The following is a 25,620-nucleotide window of genomic DNA, read 5'->3' on the forward strand; positions in this document are numbered from 1 at the left end:
AGATTCGGCGATTAAGCCTCTTGCCCTGAAATGTCCTATTCCAGAGTGTCGCTTCCTCACTCCACTCCCTGATATAATTCAGAGGTGCAGTGTTGCTGTCGCAGGTCAGGGTATTTCACGGCAGGTCGCGTCGCAACGTAGAGTACGTTTTTGTGTCTAGGTTATTATTTTCGCTCAGCTACGTACCATACTCTAACTACAACAGCCTGCCGTACTATCCGCCTATACACCTCTGCGTAGCTCTAGTTCTTGTCCGCACTGGGAGATTCAATCAAAGGAGAGGAGGTTATTCCTCTAGGGAAAGAAATAGAGTGGCAAACCCCATATTCGGGGTTCACCCAGCTACATCTCTCTCTCTCTTTCTCTCTCTTATCACCACCGGAGATTGATTTGGGATCCATTGGTGCCGGCGAAAAAAAAACTCAGTATACAGCTATAAAAGCTCCGAATCATACACGGTAGAACGGTTGTGCGACAAACCATTCCTAGATGAAACACCAAAATTGCAGCGACGCGGCTTAACTCCATTGCTTTCATGGCTGTGATTTATGTTTCAGGTGAAATCAATCGAAATAAGTCACTAAAAGCAGACGATGAAAAGATGGCTAAGAAGCAAGCGAACTGGTGAAGTTGTGTTCCCTAGTCTCGGGGTTTTACATTATGCACTGAAAGAAAGAGAAAAAAAGGAACGACTTTTTCGGGTTAAACCCGATACCGCCCGGTTATCCCCCCCGAACTGACCTCCGACCAATTCGGGTTAAACCCGATTTCTCCCTGAATTCCAGACACTATGAAATGCTCAAGTGACGTTTCCACTGAAGACGAACAAAGGTCGCCACGTCTAACACATGTAAGAATGGGTCACTTACGTTCCCAGCAATACACCCATGTGCGCCAACACTGCCTATGCCTTCGGGGATTACCGCTGGAATGTCACGCAAAATTCCCGAAAAAAAAAGAGAGAGAGAGAGAGATTAGGAAAGGACTTAATAGACAAGAGCAGAAACAAAAACTCCCGATAACACCCGAAGGCACAATTATCGCCCGATTTCTCCCCGCATTACAGATTTAAAAATAGCGCCCGATTTTTAGCCCACGAATCTGAGAAAGGCATTTAACCCGAAAAAGTAACTTTCTAACTAAAAGTAGCCCATTGCTTCTTCGGATATAGGCACTGTGGACAGGTCTTGGACGCGAAATCTGGTGGTGGTGGCGCAGGCGAACGCCAAATCTCGCAAGAAAAGCAATACGTTATGGGAGCTGGGACCTCCTTCATATTTTTTCTTTTTGTCTTGCGCAACAACCCAGACATAATATAATCTTCCACGGACGTCTAAAATAGATCTCAATGTTCATATTTCAAATTGGCGTCCGGGGGACCTCTGTGGTATATTCATAGAGCGATATCCGTAGCCGTATATCCGCACGATGTGGTGTCGCGGCTGCTGCACGAATCGTCCGAATCAGATCTCCGATGGGATGCGGTATGGATCACGTATTGCAAGAAAGGGAGAGAGAAACATGGGACGATGTAACACTGCACAAATTCGACTTTCCATGGACCAACCAATTTCTCAAACCAATGCAGTAAGAAGCACACACGTTATCTTCATGCAAAATTCAAAACCCTGAGACAAGATAACACGAAGGGATAGACACAACAGGAAGTCTCTCTTTGAGACTTCGTGTTGTGTCTGTCGCTTCGTGTTCCCTAGTCTCGGTGCTTTACATTATGTATCATCTTCACCAGCTCACTTGCTTCTTAGCCATTTTTTCATTGTCATCTTCATAGTGACTTAGTACAGTTCCTCATTTCAATGTTGTTTGTGTATACGCAATCGAATTAAACTTAGACATCTCACCCTTCACTTCGATTCACAGGCGAACAGGGCTCTCAAATGTGTGGAAGCTCGCGAGAAAACAATTTATAATGTCCGTTTCCTGTTCGAAAGTGATTGCTTTTAGCTAAATTTTCCAAGGGACTTATCAATATATTATTTCTTGAACGCCGCGCAGACGTTCTGTTATCGGAAGTACAAGAAACAAAGCGGAGTAACAGAAAATAAAACGACTGGGGGCGGTGGCAGAGCTTAAAAAAGTGGCAAAAGAAAGTTGCTGATTATTCTAATACAAAGCGTATACTGACTTCTAAAAGATAAAAAGTAGCAACATTCGCTGAAGATGCAGCATCCCGGAGAGCTCCTGCTACGTCCGTATCTCCTGGATACGTCAATGAAATTGATGTTCGTGGGAAGTACTTCTCGCGGCCACTTCGATGTCCGACGTATATCCCTTGGAGAAACCTCTTTATCCTATGGATATCCGTATCTACGTGAAAGTATACCCGATGAACATCCACGGGACAGAATTTTCTCACTGGGAAGTAGCATGTGCTCTTTCAGGAGAACGATTATCATAGCTAGCGTGTAGCCCTTTGGGATTCCTTTTTTCGTGGGAGCTCTTTGGTATCCGCACGTTCAGGATCCCGTCCCATCCTTCTGAGAGCCAGTAAATCACGTAGAGAGTTCGCTGCCGGTGGCGCCGTGCGGTGTCCGTAACCAGATGTTTAGTTCGGAATCAGACCTCGCTGTTTTTCGCCACGGTGCTGATTTCGTCACGTTAGTAGATTGCGCCGAGCACCGGCACAGCTCCCAGGGCACACCGCACTGCTCCAGGCTCCTTTTAAGGGTGCAAATTTAATTGCGCAGTGCCAGTACACCGTAGAGCGAAGACATTGTGCATGGTGACTTCTTATAGACGAAAGAATTAGGGTTTCGAGAAATTTCTAAATGTCACTTTCCTTCTCCGTTTATAGTTTACACACCCAACCCTAAAATTCGCTTCTCCGCTGGAAAGCTGATATATAGCGAAATGTTGCTCCGGTTTAGAAGCAACACGAGAATAAAGAGCGAGAACCGTATCGAAAAAATTATAGATAGATAGCGAAGAAAAATAGTGAGAGCCGTAATATATCTCAGGCTGTACAGACAGTGGCCTCGGGTTCAAACACGGGCTGCTACCAAGGGAATGACTTTGATGTGATCCACCAAATATGTAAATGAGACGCGCAAAAAAGTAAGAGCATCGAGGCTGTAGCTCTAAACCACAACATTTACTATCTTTCAATAACTGAAAATGTAAGTACGACGACCCCCAAGAACGTAAATCATCGTTACCTGTTGTTGTTACGGCTGTAGGTTTGCCTGCAGTGGTGGGCGTCATTCCACCCTGTCCTGTTTTGCCTGTAAATAAAAATGTAATTCTTAATCAAGCGTGGTCGAGCCGAAAGGCAAATAGCAATGTGAAAGAGAGAATACTGCAACAGTGCAGAGAGGCTTTGCGAAGGTTTCGGTTCATAGTATATTTAATCTACAATGGTATACGCGTCATAAAGCTCAAAAATGGTTTCACGCGAGAATACATATAATATGCAAGGAAAACCACAAAGGCAAGTTAGCGGAGAAATCTGTAAATATTGTCAGATCCTCTCGCTGCTTCCTGCGAGAGCCAGGGACACCAAAGGGATACACAGCCGTTTCTGACTGTAGTACACTAAATACATACTGTGCGGACTAACGACGATGAAATTAATAATAGGGAGTAAATTTGCACGTTACGTGAGGCGCGCGGTTTTGGTTACGGCTAGTTTGCATAGCAACCGAAGCAAGCAATGGCCACTGGCCGACTGTTGGCAAAAGGTCGGGTGACATGTTGGCCAACAACTCTTTCGGCCATCCAACATTGGCGCAATGTTGCTTAGTGATAAGCAGAATGAGGTTTGGAAAACCGTCGGCTAGGGCACAGATCTGTACCAAGAAACGAGCTCGTTGGCCAAGCTCTTGCCAAAGCTTAGACCAATTTCGCCTGGTGGAGAGGGAAACGCGGAGTGGTGTGGTGGTGGAAACTTTCGATCGATCAAGTGAATTTCTCAAACGAAAATAAGTAAGAAGCAGAAGCGTTATCTTCACGGCGAGTTAATACGACGAGCAATCCATCATTTCAGTATTGGTTATGTACGCGCCAAATCCCTCCACCCTACGCACAACCCTTCATTTTGACGCACAGGCGAACAGGACTCTCGAATTTGCGGGAGCTCGCAAGACAAGCTATGTATAGTATCTGTTCTTTCTCGTTCCTGTGTGAGGGTCCTTACGCCGCGATACACTTGAGCATGAATATGAGCAACGCCACAAGACCGCTTCGGTCTGTAACTTGGCGGGCTGACCAATGCTTGGCAAGTCATCGGCCAGGGTACAGGTCCGTACCAAGAAGCAAGCTCATTGGCCAACCATGTAACACCCAAGGCCAGCCTAACTATTGCCAAGCTTGGTCCAACCTTGGTTTGTTGCTTGGAAATATTCGGCGGTGGATGTTTCAACGGACGTGCTCATTTCAGAATTTGTTCATAATATAATATGCGAAACGTCTTTCAACAAAGCTTTTCTCCTATTCTACTATCTCACTTTTGCCCAAAAGCGCCGATTAAAGAGATAAATAATTAATTCCATGTAATTAGCTGCAAATCCTCTTCGAAAGGGTATCCACCAGGTTGTATAAGTCGACTATAGAAAAAGTATCTACGCAGCTTTCATAGCTGCACCTTGAACGTTACGGAAGATCCTCAGAACAAGAGTCGCCTCGTGCGGCTCGAGACAGTTCTTGTACTGGGGCTCTCCCCTTAACGCTCTGTATTGCGCGTTGCGTTCCAGCGAGTCTAGGTGCGCATTGACGATTGGTGTACAAGAGAGAAAAGAGGAGTGAGGACAGCTGCTTCCGCTTTGTTCGCCCCTCCACAGCATAGAACGTCCATGTACACGGGCTCCGTAAACGACGTGGGCGTCCCTGCGAGAAGACTTTTCGGAGCGAGATGTTACGTTCGCGGTAGACTGGCCTTCACGCAAACAACTATCTGCAAGTGCTCTGCGCAAAAGTGTCGCTACGCTCCATTAGAAACCAACAAGGAAGACCGCCGAAAGCTGGTCGCTGAAGTGGTCGAAATTATCTGCACTCCTACCCCACGGCACGTGCAGCGTATGGTCATACTTGGCTGATACCCCTTACGTGTAAATGTACTCCAATTAACACTAAATATATACTGCGCGGAACCGCCGAAGAAATTAATAATAAGGAGTAGATTTAAACATAACGTGAGTCCGCCAACATCACAGTAGCTACATGGTGCAGGTGCCGAAGTGTAGGACTGCGCATAATTTCATAATTTCGACCACGCGGGATTCTTTAATATGCGAACGGAAATCTAATGTACACTGTGCCAGAAACAGTATTTACCTTCACCATATAATTAGCGTCCTCAGTCGGGGTACGAAGAAATTCAGCTTCACCAAGATATATTAATTGTATCTCAAAATACACTACGATCTCGTTGTAAAGCAATATGACTCGAGAGTACAGTACTGGGCAAAGGTTTACGAAACACGCTCCGGCGCATTCCTTCCTAAGTGTGACACACTAGCATTTCACTATCTGGAAGTGACGTAGATAGGGCTCATAGAATCGGAAGGTGTAAATGAAGAAAATCCAGACCAGTTGTTCGCTTCCTCTCTTACAAGGTTAAAGATACTATTCTGAGTGGGTCTATGAAAATTCGGGGAAACAGTATCTTCATAAACGAAGATTCCTTTCTAAGGTAAGAGCTGAACGGTAAGCTATCCAAAACAGACAGGTGAACCCTACCGACTCCGCTTTCGTAAACAGTTTATAGGAAATAAACACTATATGTTCGACCATCGGGACCGTGCAGTGCGTGAGGTTACGGCCGTTAGGGTACTTTAAAAAAACTGAATGGACAAAGGTATTTATGTATTCTTCGTACTAACGCACGCAGTGTGTCCAATCAGAAGGTAGAACTTGAATGTCTTTTGCTAGAGCACACACCTGATGTAGTTGTAATCACAGAAACATGGCTTTCGTCGACATATCATCAACAGAGCTGTTTCCTCCTAATTATACTGCAGTACGAAAGGACCGTTACTCGCGCGATGGAGGTGTGGCGCTATTATTCTGCAGAGAACTGATAATTGAGGCGCTTCCCGACGTCGACTGTGAAGGGCTATGGTACAATGTTCAGTCAAATAATAATGATCATCTACAGATAGGTGTGATTTATAGACCTCCCAGCAGCGATAGCTCTGTTCTTGTGACTTTACATAACTATTTACATGATAACATTAAGCAAAAGCAGGAGATTATATACCCTTCTGTGCATTTTAATTCTGGCCCTTTGCGTCGTATTCAACGTAACTATAATACATCCTCCCGTGATAGTAGCATTGATATGTTTTCGTGCAATGTTGTGTTTAAACGGGAATTGTCTAGTTTGGCGCATTAGGCACTTGGTTTATGATCGTTGATTTTTTTCCCTTTCATTCATTACTGTAAGCTGTATTTGAATGTTTTCAGTGCACTATCTAGTAGGATTTTCCGTTGATGGGCACTTCTAAATAAATAAATAAATATTGGTTGGCGATTTTAATTTTGATGGGATTTGCTGGAAGGATTTGTCTACGGAACATGTCGTGACATGTTCAATGCTAACCTTCTAACAGGCATTGTTTTTGACTTCAATTCATTGCAAAATGTCACTGCCCCCACACGTTTTTGTAATGATAATCCGTCTCTCCTCGACTTCATGTTCATCTGCGGGAATATTCCTGAGCATGGCACTGAGTTGGTAGATGGACTAGGTTCTAGTTCATCCAGTCTAGAGTTGGTAGATGGAGTTGGTAGACTCTTTCCCTGACTTCCCACGTCCAGATAATGAAAGCATTATTGACTAGTTGTCTTTTCATTTTGATTGCTTTGCCGCTACTGCTGTGTTGAGTGAGAGCAACGAGATCTGGGCGATATTTAAGGACTGCGTCAAGAAGTTCGTGCCGAATAAGAAAAAAAGAGTTGGTCGGTCCCGACCTTGGATAATCCGTGATGTAATTCACCTTAAACGTCATTTGAACAGGTTCTGCAAGCGAACTCGCAATGCTCATATTGCTGAACAAACCCTACGACGACAGTTATATAGCTTAATTAAATCAAACAAGTCCCAGTTTTACAACAGTACTCTTGGGACATTCCTATCCACTTCCCCCCAGAAATTTTGGCGTTACATTCCACCAGAACGCAAAGGAACAAACAGCCAGCCCCACCGCGAGGCGCACACTGCTAATTCATATAATGCGTATTTTTCATCTGTGTTTTCAAAGGATGATGGCGGGCAATGGCAAATCACGTCTGATAGGTTATCCCATATTCCTCTCATAAAGGAAAAATATTTTTACATCGAACGGAATTCTCAACTTTCTTTTGCATTTGGATACTAAGAAAAGCCCTGGACCCGATGGCATTCCTAATGCGCTTTTAAAACAATATGCTCAATGGATGTCGTTGTATTTAGAAGTGCTCTTCACTAGAATATATATAACGGTACCTTTCCTGATGAATGGAAAATAGCAAAAGTTATTCCAGTGCCAAAAAAGAAGAATGCAACACTATATACTAGAGGACCACCGCCCCATCTGGTCGCTTTGCACTTGTTCAAACCTGTTTGAGCATATATTGCACTCACACATATCCACCTTTTTGGAGCACCACAACTTAATCAGTGTTAATCAATTAACCATTAACCATTTTGCCTTACTTGACAGGTCAGGATGAGCAACTAGTCCCGCTTTCTCGTGTTTTCTTTTCCTTTAACATTTTTTCTCTCTTTCCATCTCCATTGCAATTGCACTAATATTGGACGTGTTGTATTTGACCCTCCTTCTATGGCAACCACCAGAAGTACTATAAATAAATCAATAAATAAAAGGGAACCCATTCGAGCACACTCTAGCTATACCATGCCCGAAAAAAAGGCTTCACGTGCACGACATTTCGCTGCTGAGTTTAAAAACATGTTCAATCCGAACGGAAGTGTTTTATTGTGCCTTGCGTGCGAGAAAACCGTGACCACCCCTGTAGCTCCAATGTCACTTGTGAAAATTATGTGCTCCTTATAGTGATAGGTTGTCATGCTTTTTCTCAGATGTCATGAACCTCTTAACAGCCGCACAGTCCGCAGTGTTCGTCTTCATGAAATGAGGTGCGGAGGAGGGGGTGCACGCTTCCCCACCGCCGGAAGCCCTTAGCCCCCCTTGGAAAAAGTCCTGGAAAGTCCTGGGAACGCATATGGCAGCTGGACGCATCACACACATCGAATGTTTCCCATTTTGCGGTGGACCTTTGTTCCGCGTTCTGAGCTGCAAACCTCCCCTTTTGGAAGCCAGAGAACACAAAGCCTATAGAAGTACACAGGGGGGGGGGGGGATGTTTATTCAAAAAGAAAGGGAGAAAGAGTTAGTCATGCGTAGGCCGACTTGCTCTCCCTTAAAAAATGAAAAAGAAAATGCACACACAAAAAAAGACAGGAAAAGGGAAAAATAAGGGAGCAGGACTTATAGGCGAGAGGCATGAAGAAAGCCCACGAGGTATCGTAACCGCTCCCTGGTTGTGCAGTACTGGGACAAGCAAAGTCACCAAAGAAAAGTTGGGGTAGCCAAGCACACAGGGCAACAGGTGCCGCTCGCCCGCATAGACAATCGAAAAGACTACACACACTGCTATCAAGCTTCACAGCGAAGGATCTTCACAAATCTGAACTCACGAAATTTCATTTATCTGAATTTCAATGAATGAAACAACAGATGCTTCATATCGTTTGTAGCATCTGCTGTCGTGGGCACAGTCGGACTAGAGACGCGCGAGAAGATCTACGTTGGGACGGTCGAGGAGCGTGCAAACGAAAGACATTCGATAGTTGGACAACTGATGGCCAGATGCTCAGTGGCTATTTAATAGCGAATGCCGTGTTGCTTTTCCTTATGGATGCGGCTCCTTGCATGGTGACCTGGACTGCAGGTAATTTGTCCAAACACGATCAAGGCAAGTTCCATAGCGCATAGTGGTTGAACACAGTCGAAAAGGAAGATCACTGCAGTTTTGATAAAGTTGATAATTTCATCTCAAACGCACACAAAAATGTGTTTGCGAAAATTCTCATGCGCGTACAAGATGTGGCACCAGGTGTAACTCTGACTCCACAGCTCGTACCTGGACCATCTCTATAATACACAACCATAACACTCGCACCTAGTCCCAGCGCCGCTGATTTAGTTTCGCCAAGCGGCCGCCGCACGTTTGTAGCGCTGAATACGGGACCCTCGGCAGACGACGCATGCTATATGGGGATCACTGCCGGCATTCGCGTTTGGTTTTGGCTGGTTTTCACGCGGTGGAGAGTGCTTGTCTCCAGTGCATGGTTTGTTCAGATGTGAGACGTGATAGTGTACTGCACCGTCCCGCTTTGCAAGTCGAAGAAACCAGTGTCGGACTCAAGTATTTCCTTCCACGAGTTCCGCTTAAATGCTGCCTTACGGGAGAAGTGGCTCGAAATATATCGCGGAGTCCTGACATAAGTAGCTTCATTGCGATTGTTTCATTTCATATACGGTGTATCTCTTTACGGATGGTAGTGTGCACCATAAATAGGTTTATGTAATAGCTGAGTAGCTTTTACGCATCTATCTCTGAAAGAACGAATAATGAACCGTGGCCTCCGACCAGGGATCGGCATAAATAAAATTTTTGAGTATTTAACTATAAGGTATTAAATAGTCGCGTAAATTAAAGTATTGAAATAGCCGCGACCATCCATGTGTTCCATCCATCCGCTCTCGCCATCTAAAATCGTTTTTCGCCTGCATGCTAGCTCAAACACTGCGCCCTAAGCCCGCCCTTCTTCCCAAAAGGTCGAATGCACGGCATATTTAAGACATGGGTCAGTATATTTTTACGACTATATTTTTACTTATTATTATTATTTGTATATTTTTATTTCAGGAGTATATATTTAGAAGTATTTATAAAGGATTTACAAGAATAAATACCACAAAACTGATATTTAAATATAATTATAAATACGTGTTGTATTTAGATTTTAAATAATACTTTAATTACAATGTATTTAAATACTGATCATCCCTGCCTCCGACAGACTACTCGAGAGCGTGTTCTCGGCGTTTCAAGGCCGAAGACTTTAGCATCGGTGCAAAGCGCAACGTTCTCAGACGTGGTACCTATGTTTAGTGATCACGAAGTTTACGCGGCCTTGCGTCTCCCACGAGTGCAAAAGGAACACAAAAAAGGCACCACAAAGTAGCGTCGCAGAAAAGCCACCATCAAGAAAAGTTCTCAAAGTGGCTTCTATCCGAACAGTGTAATAAAGGTTAGCATAGCATAGCATTGTAATGACAGACCGGAAATAAAAAGGGACCAATAATTGGGAAAACAAAACAAGCAACTGCTGATTCAAAACTGAGGTGCTTGCTTATACAACAAATTCTTTTGCACGTCGTAACTGGTGTCAGTCATCGCTGTACCAGGAACAGTTTCTTCTTACGCTCGCATTCACCCGTTCTCTGTAACTGCCCTGTATGTTAACACGGAACGTCTCTCACGCGAAACGTAAACTCGGAACGCGCTTGCGTCTGGCAGTCATAAAAGCATGATAAGTGGCCCAACACACAAGGTGCTGATGCCAAGTTTATATGTACGATGTACGGCACATGGCGCGCGAGTTTCACAGTTTTACGTGCCACCTTGCGCTTCAGTGCACAGTCCATTTCTGAGGATTTAGTTGCATAACTCTTAGTTCTACATACACAGAGAACCTGCGACAATACACAAACATGTACGCAGGAAGAATTAACCACGAGGACCACTCATATTGCACACAGCTGAGCTACAACAGGAGCTCTTCTGGGTACGGCAAGTGACGCCCCTGGCGGGCGCTCTGCGCGTAAATACGGCACTTCCGCTCCTCGAGCCGCAGACGGAAGTCCCATAGGCGAACGGGCGAGTGTTATGGTCATGTATTATAGAGATGGTCGTGGTTTATGCTTGCCCGCTGAGACACGTGGCTTGAAGCCAGGAATCACTGTACAGCATAATGCAATAGCGTGTGACAACTAGTCAAAGAGCTCAGAAAATGCAGATAGCGTAAAGCATGCTTGTGTCCCAGAACCTGTCTAGACACATTGGCTTAAACATTAACATAGCCGCCATCCGTGCCAATTTCTCATTTGTGGCTTACATCACTTTTGTCAAAAAGCTGGAGTCCGGAAACTTCCGGAGATGATTTTGGTGTCGTCCATAACGGGCGGAACGGCTATCGGCATGAGGTGGACCTCCGTCTGGCCTTAAGGCTAAACCTGATAAAGTACACGGACACAAAGTATTGCAAGAGGACTCGCTGTTGGGCACGTTGGTGACTAGACATGAAGATAAGCGCGAAAGCGCGAAAAGACACTACGGAAGAGGAGAAGACAGGACAAGCACTAACTCCACTGAAAGTATTGCAGTCTATGAGCGCCGTTCTCGAGACCAAGGAACAACACAACGAAGCGCAGTTGGCACATGGTGTGTATGAGCTAGGCTGACATAAATTCCAATTTGCTGGAATAACATCCTGCGATGTAGGGCGCAGATATGCGCGATACAATATATCATCTGCTTACATTCATCACCCACTAACACAAAATTAAATAGAGTAGATCACCTGAGAAGTAGTTTTTGGAGGTGGGGGTGGGGTAGGGTGAGAATTTTTGTTAGGGGTACCAGAACAAGTCGGGAGACGAGTTCGATTTCTCCTTGTTTTTTTTCTTCTTACAAACAAACTAAATTAAATTCCAAACAAAAAGGTACATGAACAGAAAAACACACTACATAGAAGTGTGATAAATTAATGCAAGTAAGCGCACGTACTATAGCTATGCTACTTTCGCTATCCCACCGCCTGACAACCTACGGAGTGTCTCCTTCCTAACAAGTTATATGTGGTTACCTGTTGTCACGGTTGTAGGTTTTCCTGGAGAAGGGGGCGTCCATAGATCATGACTTGTTTTGGCTGAAATAGAAGATTTTCTCTCTTATTCAAGTCTGGTCAAGTCCTAAGAAAATAACAGCGTAGAAGCGCAACAGTCTACAGAAAGGTTTAGAGAACGACCGTGTTCAGACAACTGCTTTGCTTTCATTCATCAGCCATTAACGAGAAAATAAAATACCAAACAAAATGACAGAGGAACAGAAAAACAGCTGACATAAAAGTGTGAAAAGTTCATGAAAGCAAATACGTATACTAGCTAGCGAACAGACTCTTGCTACCCTATTTCGGCAAAATGAAATGAACCGAAGGAGTGTCTCTCTCGAAGAGGTTAAATGTGGTTACCTGTTGCCACGGTTGTACGTGTTCCTGGGGAAGGGGACGTCGGCACATAAGGCGCTGTTTTGGCTGAAAGAGATTTTGTTGTTGTTGTTGTTGCCTTATTCAAGTCTGGTCAAGTCCTGAGAAGATAACAACGGAGCGCTACAGCCTACAGAGAGGCTTTGAGAATGACCGTGTGCCATTTTCTTTGCTTGCATTGATCATTCATTAGCGAGAAAATAAAATACAAAGCGGAAAGCAGACGAACAGCAAACCAGATTATATAAAAGTGTGAAAGCTGAACGCAAGCAAGCGCACCCGCGGCTAGTAGCCATTTGGCTATTGCCTATTGCCTAGCAACCTAAACTGAGTGTGTCCTGCTGAACACGTTAAATATGATGAGTTCGTGCCACGGGTGTACGTTTTCCAGGGCAAGGTGTCGTTGATTCGGAATGTTCTGTTTTGTCGGAAATACAATTTCAGTCTTATTCAAGTGCTCTGAAGCCTCGGTGAAACTCTTATGATTTTTCCGTTTCCGGCACTTGCCTGGCTGACATCTCCTCTTGTGTGATTAAACATATACCCCCCCCCCCCCCGTTTCCAATTTTCCTGCGCGCAAGTATGCTACTATAGCCACAACGTGTGTGTGTTTTCAAACGGGCACATATGTGAGTCGCGGCTCTCTCATTAGATACACGTTTTTGAGCGGTGAGTAAATAATCCACTCATATGCGAATAGGGCAATATGCATAATTTCTCTGTAACCGATGTCTTTGAACGCTACAGCGACAACGAATCCTGCTGACACGGTGCTTAAGGTTCGCCAACAGTGTTTTTCCTGCGCAACGCACTATTGCCAAGACATCTGTCTGCCATACAGGTCTGCACCGCGATGAGATACACAGGTTCACTGCGAGGCTGCAGGATTGTCGAGCGATCATTTTTAATCCATTCTCCATTGTTGTACCTGCGTCTTCCTGAAGCCTGCCAGTGTCCAAGGGCACCTCTGTAGATTTATCACTTTCTACATTTGGATATGTTTGAGAAAGACCTGTACTTCAGTACGGTACTCAAAATACTGTATTTAAAATACTGCCCTTTGTTATTTGTTGTTTTACTGATTACATTTCCAACAGGTACTTGTACCCTGTTTGAAATCATTCTTTCGGAATTTTCTACTCAACATTATAACTACACTTTATTTCCATATCAGGTTTAGCTTCACAACTTCTGTTGTATCTCGATCCTGCTCGACCTTCCCGTTGAATACGAGTACTTATTAATGCGTTAGCATTAGCAAGGCGAAGGAACTCGCGAGTTCCTTTGCAGAATAAAGTGAGGCGCTGCGAGGTTTTCGTGCCATGGAACGTCATGAAACGTCAGAATTTTTACGTCGAAGCGCGACTTCTCAACTATCACCAGCTCACTAGCTCCTGTGGCCGCTCCCCCAGTATGCGAGTGCTGATTGGTAATTGTCGCCGCTGGCGCAGCTGCTCTAAACCTCCTTAATTGGCTGCGTAATATATGCGTAAATATTGGATGCTCATTGGTCTCCGAGAAGTGGCGTAAGTCTTCCTTCGCGCTGATTGGGCGAGAGTCATTTGATTCAGGAGCGGGGATCCGGATGGTCGGTCGAACGGAGGAAAGAGAAAAACGACGGAGGAGATATGTCGAGCCACGCGTGTTCTCTCGGACTTCAACCGTGTGCTCGCAGACGTCAGCGGGTAGTTTCGAGGGTTTTGAATGGTTCAGATTTAGATTGTGGCGAACAGCTAATGTGAAGGCACATCCAGCTGATCATCACAACAGCGGGAAGACGAACATGTCAGGGAATCACCTGCACCTCCAAAGGACGCAGAAATCGTTCGTGACGAAGTCTGCACTCCTCCCTATGTCCCGCAGGTGAACGGCAAGGCAAGTTTCGTTCCTTTTTGTTACCGAAGGAAGTAAAGCAGGTTTATCATGTGAAGTGTATTATGTGCATTTATGAATCACTCCGTACGTTAGAGGCGTTTCACATTACAGTGCCGCAGCATACACCAATGGCGCATCTCGAAATGGCAAGTCGGCGCCGGCATTGTTCATCCCACCCGAAGGCATAGTGGCAGGACGTCGCCTTTCGCATTTTGGGGAGGAGGGTTGATCCAGCGTTCGGTTTCCGCATGTCTCAACATATCTCTCATAAAGATGCCGCATTAGTTCATCGAATGAGCCTCGATGTTGCTTTCACAGCACAGTGACGTTACCGCTTGAGGCAAGTCGACTCTCCCCACTGCATTCACTGCGGTGCTGTGAGCACATCTGAGCACATTCTTCTCCATTGCCCATGCCACCAACCTTACCGAACCCTACTCCCGAAACCCTTAACGAGCTTGACTCTCGCCCCCTCTCTCACAAAATTGCTTGGTTCCTGGCCACATCCAGCCCACCAACGCTCTGCCTTCAAAGCTCTCTTCACCTTTCTGGATACGATAGGACTTCGATCCTTATTGTGAAAGGGCTCATTATTTCATTCCCTGCATCACCACCAGCAATGGGGTAGAGTATCGCCCCCGTCGACGAAACTCCCGAGTCATCATTTTGTAATAAAGTTGTTGTTGGTAAAATGCTATACCTGGTACTGGCCAATAATGACAATGCTAAGATTAAACATATACTCAGTAATGTGATTGACGATGGATTCAGCAATATTTGTAATGTATCCCCGATTCTCCTTGAAGTATTTGAGGTTATGGTTTTGCGGTATTTATTCTAGGTTCGGCGGACCTTTTGTGCAAGTAGTGATATACCACTCACCTGAACAAAGGTGGACGGTCAACGAGTCTTCTTGTATGAAAACTGTCTCCGCACCAACAGAGCTGAGTTCGTCCGCACACTTCAAGACATAGCGCCCGTCAACTTGCTGGCACTTGTGATTTTGGTTCAGGTGCTTTATGTATTCCTTCAGGATCCTATTACAAAGGTTCTCTTTCGCGACTTCTGCAAAGCAAAAATAGTTCATGTGGATGTCAAGCTCGGAAATATCGATCCTCTTCTCTTTCATACCCGTTTAGATCAGTGACCGAGGAACGTCTGAAGAAGCGGGATACTATAGAATCATCCCCAATAATTCTACAATTTCCTTACGAATCAGCTTAATAATGTGTTACTTATGTGGCTCAGTTTTTACCCTCTGTTGTCATATTCTACGTGCGGTATTCCCTCCTTTTTCAATCTGACCGTGCCTGAGAGCTTACGTCGATAACCTTCCATATTGGATCACAGTCGATGAGCCGAATTACTCCATTAAATGGTTATTAGCACGACATAGCGAGCGAGTTGTTTAGGATGTAGCGGAATACGTCGACAGCCAAGAAGACACCACGACGACAACGAAAGAAAACCGCCTGTTTCATTTCACACAGCGCTGTTTATTTACCCTTTTTCTCCTCTCCATGATCTCGACGACTTCGAAGCGCCTTGCCTTTGGTTCTCACGAAGGCCAGGATCTATTTCCGTATGACTCACATATAGGAAACACCCCCCCCTCCCCATTTTCTAGCATTTTCCTTCTTTCCTTTTTTCTTCATCAAACTTGCCCATACGATTTATCTGTGCCTTAAAGCCTTGTGTGTCCCTCCCACTCAAAGGATTTAAATAAAGCTTCACATTGTTAATGTTATGATTTGTTGTGCGTGCGCTTGCCTGTGGCTAGTTCCATCTCAAATCGAACAAACCGGTGCATTTGATGTCTCGAATGAACGGGAAAAAATATACGTTGAAGCCATCAGTGAGTTAGGAGAAATAAACTTTCCGAATTATCTGCGCTGCGCGGTTCGGGAGATAGGAGAGGAGAAAAAAACAGCCTCTCAGAAGACGATGTCGTCGAGCGCAGGTTTGAGCGCCCTCTGCAAGGCTATTTCTTGTCGCATGGTAGTGATATCTTGCTCTGGATTTAGACAACCTAGGGCGCAAAAGACTCCTGCGTTGACAGCGTTGTGTCGGTTTTTGTTTCTCTGAAAAAAATATCAAAGTTGATTCAAAGCGCAAAAAAAGAACCATATATTCACTGCAACTTTCCCGGACTATGTACAAAAGAGATAAGATTGAGCTTGATGCCATTTAACGTGTCATTCATGGGGCTATCGAATGGAATAAAATGTGTTGCTCTACCCTATCAGGAACGTGAACGATACGTCTTTAAGTTGCACCATACCTTCGAAAAATGACGAATTTCGGAAGCCTTTATCTAAAAAAAAAACACCGAAAACTTGCCTAAAACAATTGGTATATTGTGGATTACTCCTAGACTAGACACAGAAGAAAAATCAAAATTCAGACTTGGTTGGCAGGCGCACCGTGAATTTTTTGCCAGCCCTGTACGCGGAGCCCAATCAAGCGGTGGCACTGTCTCCCGCGTGGAGCAAAATCAACTTTTGTATTCACATGAAAACGAACTGCTATCATTTGAAGTCGTTCTGATCATAGTAGTCCATAACAGTGTTATAATCGCTGAATGTCGATTGTAGATAAATCAGATGGTCTTGCATTTTTTACGGAACACCACAGATGCATTGCAGCTGCTGAGGTCGTGAAACATTTTAACTTTATTTTAAGATGCAGAATAGGGCGTTTCATCGCCGCAGGCGGTACTCTACCGCATTGCTGGTGATTGAAGTCCGATTTTGTCCAAGTGATTATGTGTCCGATTGTGTTCCGGTGTCAGTGTGATTGTGTGTGAAAGGTTAAACGAGCTTTGAGTTCACGATGATCACACAGAATCATTTTTGATGTACAAATTATGTCAAATGAGTCGTGATGACTTCGTTCCCATGTCTTACGCACACACTCAAGGCTGCCTTTTGCGTGGTGCCTTTTGTGAACGTTGCCGAAACAGCCCGACTGGCGCCGCTAACCAATTTCCACGATCTTCGGTTGAGCATACCGCCACCATGGGGAGGTCCTAATCGCATTAACTCCCTGGAGACAGCTTGCGCGAAGTTTCGCGCCATCCTAAGCTACAGAAGAGCACTGCATTACTACCCTCTATGAGGGGACCTCGATATTCCCGGTTGCGAAATCCCCGATCTCGAAATTCACGTTCACGACACAAAGAAATTCAAGGAGAATGCTCAATTGCTTCGTGGTTGACTTGGCGTGTTTAAAAACACGACATCACTATTTAACCACTCAAATTCACGGGCTTTCGACGTTTGTCGAAGTCGTTTCAGTGAACGAAGGCTACATTTTAGCGGCTGTTACGCTTAGCAGTGCGGACACGACTGAAGGGCACGTTGGTGGGCTTATTATTAGGTTAGTCCGAGTTCGGTTTTTGCATTTCTATATCCAGCTGGCGGATATCAGGGGGATATCAGGAAGATGTCAAGAGGCACAGGACAAAGTATTATGACAAAAAAAATTATTCTAAATGTAGTGCCCTTCAAAGGGCTAAGTTCGCTGTTAACCGTTTCCCGCGCGCGCCTCTGCATTTTATAGTCAGATTAATATGTATTTCCAGGGACCGGCCTCGGTGGCTCAGTCGGTAGCGTGTTCGCCTTCTGATCCCGAGATCGCGGGTTCGAACCCGGCCGAGGACGCCAGCAACTTGGTGGCAGGGTACAAGTTGCTTAGACACGCCGTCTTCCGCGAGGGACGTTAAATACGGGGTGCCGTGTGATGAGCTTTCATCGCACGTTAAAGAACCCTCAGGTGGGCAAGAGCAATCCACAGACCGACCGCTGTGGCGTCGCTCATGATCGCAGTTGTCTCGCGACGTCAACCCCCAATTATTATTGTATTTCCAGGGGGTTATTTTTCAATGGGGATTTCTATCTCTTTATTTCGAGGTACGCTCGCACTGTATCGTCCGTGGCATCACACCAGCCTCACACTCACTAAAAAATACGAGAGCATCTGATTTATCTACAATCCGAATTCAGCGATTATAACACTGCATGTTATGGACTTTCAGAACGACTTCAAATGATAGCACTCCGTTTTCATGGCTGAACATCTGTTTGAAAAATGCGATTTTGCCCCACGCGGGAAACACTGCCACCGCTTGATTAGGCGCCGCGTATAGGGCTGGCAAAAAATTCACGGTTCGCCTACCAACCAAGTCTGAATTTTGATTTTTCTTCTGTGTGTAGTCTAAGGGACAATCTACGACATACCAAATTTTAGAGGCAAGTTTTGGTGTTTTCTTTTTTTAGACAAAGGCGGTGGTGGTGGAGGAACCGATCACGTTCCTGATAGAGTAGAGCGGCAAATTATATATCATTCGACAGCTCCGTAAATGACACCTTAAATGACATAAAGCTCAACCTTATGCATTGTCCGGAAAGTTGCAGTGAATATGGTGGAGTCAGCTTTGTAATTTTTTCCATACAAACAAGAACCGATACAGCGCTGTAAACGCAGGAGCCTCTTGTGTCTCAGGTGAGCTAAAACTAGAGCAAGAAATCGCTAGAATGCGACAAGAAATAGCCTTGCAGGGGGCGCTCAAACCTGCGCGGAACAACATCGTCTACTGAGAAGCAGTTTTTCCTCCTCTCCCATTTTCCGAACCGCGCAGCGCAGAGAATTCAGAAAGTGTTTATTTCTCCTAACTCACCGATGGCTCCAACATATATTTTTTCCCGTTCATTCGAGACATCAAGTGTACCGGCTTGTTCGATTCAAGATGGAACTAGCCTCAAGTATGTGCGCGCTGTTGGCCCGGGAAGATTAATCCTAGCGGCGTTTGCATACTCACTGACACAATCGTTCTCCTTTATGTGAACACGATCCGACGAGAGTGGTATCAAGCAGAGAATCCCAATACTGCGTACGACATACCGATTTTTCAAGTTTCTCCCGACATGCTCTTTCTGGCAAATTTACCCTCCTGGATAATTGGACGTGCCGTCGCAAGAGGAAACTAAGTGGATCTAATAACGAGAAGCCAACTTTTTATTTCATATATGCATCATATATGCATATATGCATATTTTCCGCTTCCACTTCTTTCGCTAGTTGAGCCTTCGTTCCTCGATATACGTTTTGTCGCATTTCAAGCGAGGCGAAGAAGTCCAAAGAAAACTATAGGAATGAATCAGTAGTCCTGCACAAGACGAATCAGTCGGGTGTTGTGAAAATATTTCAAGGAATTCAATACTGAGTGCCTGTAAGGAAGCGGATGGCCAATCTCCGCATAATTGCAGAAGGGAATGCAGCAAGGGTTGCGGATACGGGATACTCAGGTACAGCGTCATATCGAATGCCTTCCGAGTTCTGGGGGAAGAGTATGGGCCTGCCTTCAAGGGAGAAAGGGTTGGCATGGGACATTGCTGATCTCGACAAAATATATGAGAAGGAGTAGAAGTTAGGGTTACAAGGCCCTGGGACACATATTACCACAAAAAGTATCAGTAAAGCGAGGGATCCTGGTGATGACGATGATCGGCGTGTTCGTTTGGGGCGTGATGAGGGGTTGCATTGCGGTGTGCGCAAGAGAGCTTTCAATTTCACAGGTAGGAAGCGCCCAATAGGGAGGCGCGAGCATTCTTTTTTCCTCTCTTTCTCTAGTTGTATTTCACGTCCCGCGTTTCATGCTGATCAGTCGACAGGTCGCCTTGCTTCTGTGCTGTAACAATGATTATCAACAACCAAAAAAGTGCTCGGATGACTTGACATCACAACGCGCCGTTAGGATCTGGGCGTACTCTTCTCAACTAATGCGCTCAGGAAGTGGGCACTTCCTATAGGAAATATTTCGTGTGACAGTTGCTGGATGTAGTATGTTCATATGACACGGCAAAAAATATGTGTTCTTTGTGCCTTCTACGCTGCTCGAAGGAAGCACCTTGTTAGAAGCAGACAAATAGGTTCGTGATATTTTACAGGGATTCGTATGAATCCAGGAAGTCTGCGATTGGGAAGAATTTCGAGAGGCTGCAGATCAACTCAGCCAACGGAAATACACACGAGGTCAGATACATCTCGAAAATCGTTATCTGGAAAACAGAAAAGGAAGAAGACAAATTGGGGGATACTGAGACAGAAAATGACGTTTTGTTAAACTTGAGAAATACTTTTTTTCTGCACACACGCATCGTGGGCTCGTCCCCAGAGACCACACGCAATCACTGTTCTCCCTTGAAAGGGTGATGGAAAAAATGAAATTATCACAGAATTGACACTAAACGCGCAGGTATACATATCCAAGCGTACGACCACAAGTGCCAACTTGGAAGTTCACGACGGGTCTCCCGTACTTACGCGAATGTATGCAATCTAAATCGGAGGCCCGATGGGATTTCACTTTTTCGTCACTTGCTAGGCAAGGCCGTGCTTCACATGTATTAGTTTGGTGCATTTTCCTTACGTCGCGACAACAATTGTTCAATCTCACCCGGTGAATCACCCCAGGCCATAGTCATGATTTATTTGTTGTTGTCCAACCTCATGGGAATGCGAGTTGTTACTCAGGTGTATCGTATGTGTTGACCCCACTAAAGTGGAGGAGGCAGATATGCTGTCGAAGGTTAGCACAAGAACAGAGGGCGCACAGATCTAAGTGCTGAATTACTCTATCTTTATCCATTTGCTTTCTGCCGGGTACTGTGCCGTCGAGTCGCCATAATATTGCCATCTATTTTGCCAGGCAGCACATCTTCGCCCTTCCTACCAAATGCTCCTTTTTGTCCCATAAGCACCAGCGAAACTCCAGTGCACTATTAGTGAAGCGTTACAGGCGACATCCAAGCAAGGCTGGTACATTTGTCATCGGCGTGCTTGCTGTTATCTTTTCCGAAAGAAACTTGAATTCACGGCGAAAAACACAAATATTTGAACTCCCCATCGTAACAAACATATAATTTTCTGCCATAATCTATGGATGTTGTTGAAGAGCGACATGCATACAGTAGCGCGTTCTTTTCTAAGATGAACATTACGACACCGACATGATCTTGTTTCGGGTTTGGCAAAGATGTCTGTTCTATTGATGCAATCTAATGATGCAATTGCACTGATCTATTGATGCAATTGCATATATAAAAGCGCTGTACATGGCACCACCTGAAGTATGCGCCAACAAGCGATTTTCTCGACGTTACGGAATTTCTTGGGCAAGTAAATTTTTAGTAAGAGCAACGATTTTTTTTAATGTGCGCCTGTTCAGCTCCTCACCTGCGGGATTTAGTTTGCCTCAAAAGCCTGATTACTTTTACAAAAAAATGTCTAACTTTGGTACGCTGTTTTCCGACATGCCAGACACGCTCCCTTTGGAGACAGATCAATGACTTTCAAGCGTACGTAATTAGACTGCTTTTACGAAGTGCCTGCCAATTTTAAACTATTTCATGGTATTTCATGGGCAAACATAGAGTGCTGGACAAAAGTTTACGGAACCCGCGAGCCGCGTATTTCTCTGGGCAGAGTCTCCCTAGCGGCGAGCGGAAGCGGGCGAGTTCACTCGTTCAGAGGGATGGAAGAGCGCGCTTGTGGCGACCCACCGTGATAGTATTGGTAAGTTTGCTTTTGAAATGGTTTTGTTCTCTTTCTCTATCTCTTCCCTCTCTCTCTCTCTCACTCTCTTTCGCTCTACTGCACCGAGCTCGAGTTGCGATGGCGGGAAGGGAGTCTTTCCGCTGTCGTAGTGATAACGGGGCGTTAAAATAAATTGAGGCAAAAACGGGCTGCAGTGATCCAGATTTTTTCACCACTTTCGACAAAAACAGAAGAAAACAGCGTGCGTACTCGAACACAAACAAAAACAGAAAGGAGGATACCATACTCTTTTAGTACTTTGTCGGCCCTCCTTTCGCAGCAATAACGTAGGCCATGAGCACAGGCAGGGGCGCGTATAGCCGAAGGTCCATGTCTCCACGTAGTAAGGACCACTCTGCTTCTATAAATTCACAGAGTGGATCTTTGCTTGTTGTAGGGGTTCGTCTCTTGCTTATTCTATTCTTCAGGATTCCCCAGGTGTTTTCGTTAATGTTTTAAGTCCGGCCTCTGCGAATGCCATGTCAGCTACATTACACAGAGGTCACAGAGGGCGCTGCTCCCCAATGCTCTGGATGAGTGCTACCATTTGCAGCGAGATGGCAGCTCCGCCCATCGAAGCAAAACTGTCCAACGCCTTTTCGACGACCTCAGCGTAATACAACTGACATGGCCTACGCAAAGCCCGGACTTAAACATTACCGAAGAGTCTGGGGAATCCTGAAGAACACGATGGGCAAAAGGTGGACACCTCCAAGGAGCAAAGATGCACTCTTGGAATTTATAGAAGCAGAGTGGTCCTTACTACGCGAAGACGTAGACCTTCTCTGTCGGCTACACGCATCCCTGCCAGTGCGCATGGCCTCCGTTATCGCTGCAAAAGAGGAGCCGGCAAAGTATTAAAAGAGTGTCGTGGTATCCCTCTTTCTCTTCTTGTTTATGCGCAAGGGTAGACGCTCTGTTCTTCTGTTTTTGTCGAATAAAAATAAGATGAAAAAAGCTAGGCCACTACGGCCCCCCAAGCACCACAATGTACGGAAAGTCGACTGTAACAGGGGTGGACGGTATGTGTCTTATCAATGTTCTTTACTGTCACGAGTCTGTTCAAGGCCTTCCACCTACCCGTCCACCCCTATAGCACTCGACTTTCAGCACATTGTGCTGCATGGTTCGTCGTCTAAATTTATCTTAGCGCCCGGTTATCTCTATGATAGCGGAGAGACTCCCTTCCCGCGATAGCAAGTCTCGCCCAGTGTAGTAGGGCGAAAACGAAACCGTCTCAAAAGGAAAGTTACCACCACTAGCACGGTGGGACCTCACAAGCGCACTCCTCCATCCCTTTGAACGAGTGAACTTGCCCGCTTCCGCTCGCCGCTAGGGTGTCTCTCCCCAGAGAAAATACAGAGGCGTTTATAGATTCTCTGTTTCGCGTTTGGCCATTCTCCGATCTTTTGCAGCCTTGTTAGAGTGTACTTGAAGAGGGAGAGTGAGCCGACCCGCTGGCCCACCCCATGCATTCCGGTGAAGCGCGTAGTGTGGAAAGCGTGTGGGAGCGCTGCGATAGATGTGGCTTGAGTAGTTTCCCAGCGTTCCGCATAGGGAGCAAGTGTTTTCGTCGTGGCTGATACCAAGAAAGTTGCTTACATACGTCTTTGTGCGGTTGCTCTAGCCTGATGAAGGGCCTGATGTTTTTATTTAGCCTTCATCATGCCGAGGGGCAGGAATCGTCATTGTCATCCTCCAGGTTATCGCTCCCCAAGCAGCACGCCAATATTGGTCCAATATTGGACCCATATGGATTGCCAAGATTGCCAATATTGGCCCAATGTGGGCTGCCAATATTGGACCAATATGGGGAGTGCAACCAGGCTCCATATTGAACCAATATGTGCTGCCCATATTGGCAAGCCCATTTTGCGCCAATATTTCTGTGATAACACCAACGGGGAGTCCGTGTATGAAGCATTATCCTGCTTAATATTCACCACTGATAATACTTTTCTCTGATTTTTGATTTTCTATTTCTGCGGATCTAATTGATCCACGTTACACATGACTGTCAAAAAAAAAAAAAAAACACGACATCGCCCCGCCATCGCTCAAAAAAAAAAAACGAAAACTACGCCCGCCTTGCTGAAGGACACAAGCAGTCCCACGGAACAACCAATGCCAAAGATCCCTCAGAAGCCTTCATTGGGATCGCAATATTCTGTGAACTGAAAATTTCCAACCCGCTCCGAGACTAGAAAGGAGCGAACCACTTTCGTGACGGTGACGGACATACGGAAGAGCAATTCACACTGCTTTCAGCAGCTTCAAAGCGTCTAACTTTACAGAAGAGCCCTCCCTTCCTATCACACATTGTTTTTTACTTGACCTGCCGCAATTCCGTTATCATTACAGCAACCAGCGACATTTTAGCCCTATGAAACGTCCGTTCGAGCTGTCGCACATGCGCATTAGCTGTAGGACGCGTGATTTCGCTCAAACAACCCGATCGCTCTCACTCAGCTCGACCGATTGGCATTGGCATCGCGAAGGAAGATGGCGGCTATTTCCAGAACGTGGAATGTTGAGTTGTCGAATTCTAGCGAACGTTGGGATTGCCAAGTACGTTGACTGTTTCGAACAATGTGTATCATCTGCGGGAAGTTGTTGGATGTAACGATGTCCTGAATTATGTATTTTCACACGCTTCAACGTTCAATCTTGCCGTGCTGCTTGGGCATTTGTGCAACACGGGTACGTACCATTTTGCGTATTTTCAGTCAATATGGGGCCCATACGGCCGTGTACGCGGGCAATATGGGGCCCATATCGCCAGGATTTTCCCAGTATTGGCTCAAACTGGGCAATATGGGGCCCATATTGCCCATTTTCAGCCAATATGGGGAAAATCTTGGCGAAACGGGTCCCATATTGGACCCGTATCGCCAATGACCAGCCAATATGGGCCCAATATTGTGTGCTGCTTGGGTCTCTATACTCTGGCTAGAGTGATTCTAGGTCACTCTACTCAGGTGTAAGCGCCGAAAGGAAGGTCTGGCTATTCAGCGCGCCTAAAGATGAAGAACGCAAGAAGCTCTGGGAAAGGAATCTTCACCGTGACAAGCCGCTTGAACAGCGCCGTGTGCGAGCTCCACTTCGAGGACCATTACATTGTCCGCGATTATGTGCGCCTAATAAATGGCAATGAAGTGAGAATACCACTCGGAGTGACGTGTGCAAAAAAAATAAATAAAAAGTAATCAAGTAAATTAATTAACCTAATAAACTAATTAACTAAAACTAATTAATTGAAGTAATAATCTAACTATTAGGTTAATAGAATAATAAAATAAAATAAAATAAAATAATGTAATTAGATTGATTTAGTTAATTATTAATTAAAGCGTAATTAATTATTAACGTAAACTAAATGTGTAAATATGTATATAAATTAACGTTTTGAGTCCCATCGCTTGCTTTGTAGTGGCAGTGATAACGGTAGCATGTTGTAGATGTCTAAAATAGACTACAAAGAAACTAGCTGGTGTAAACGGAATATTAAGCAGATATCGTTATACCTTACCAGAAAAACAATCAAGTTGTGGTGCAACTATTACCGGAAATATAAATGAAATGCAAGCTGTACAAAAGAGAATCTTGAGAGAGGATGCTGGCACCGGTTCTTTACGTAATAATAACCCAAGCTTCCTAAAATTGTGTAATTTCAATAAACAAGTGTCTGCTTATTCATTTCGTAGTGAGCAGTGGTGTACACCTTTATGTAGGACTAACTACGACAAACAATTAGTACAATACACGTCCGCTTCAATCTCTAATCAACATGTTATAATTACACCGGATCCTTCATTAATGACCAAAAAGAACTTCACTAGCTTCATCCTACATATGGA

General features: G+C 45.1%; 1 protein-coding gene across 1 annotated transcript in view; it reads right to left on the reverse strand.

Annotated features, from left to right (window-relative positions):
- Positions 1–25,620, reverse strand: part of LOC135385240 (uncharacterized) — a 119,242-nt gene that overhangs the window by 61,456 nt on the left and 32,166 nt on the right. Inside the window, exons 11-14 of the mRNA XM_064614444.1 lie at positions 15,050–15,232; positions 12,278–12,340; positions 11,894–11,956; positions 3,177–3,242 (exon numbers count right to left, since the gene is read on the reverse strand). Coding sequence (XP_064470514.1) covers positions 3,177–3,242; positions 11,894–11,956; positions 12,278–12,340; positions 15,050–15,232 — 375 coding nt within the window. The remainder of the gene's footprint in view (positions 1–3,176; positions 3,243–11,893; positions 11,957–12,277; positions 12,341–15,049; positions 15,233–25,620) is intronic.

The sequence above is a fragment of the Ornithodoros turicata genome, chromosome 2, assembly GCF_037126465.1.
Source record: "Ornithodoros turicata isolate Travis chromosome 2, ASM3712646v1, whole genome shotgun sequence".
NCBI classification, from domain to species: domain Eukaryota; kingdom Metazoa; phylum Arthropoda; class Arachnida; order Ixodida; family Argasidae; genus Ornithodoros; species Ornithodoros turicata.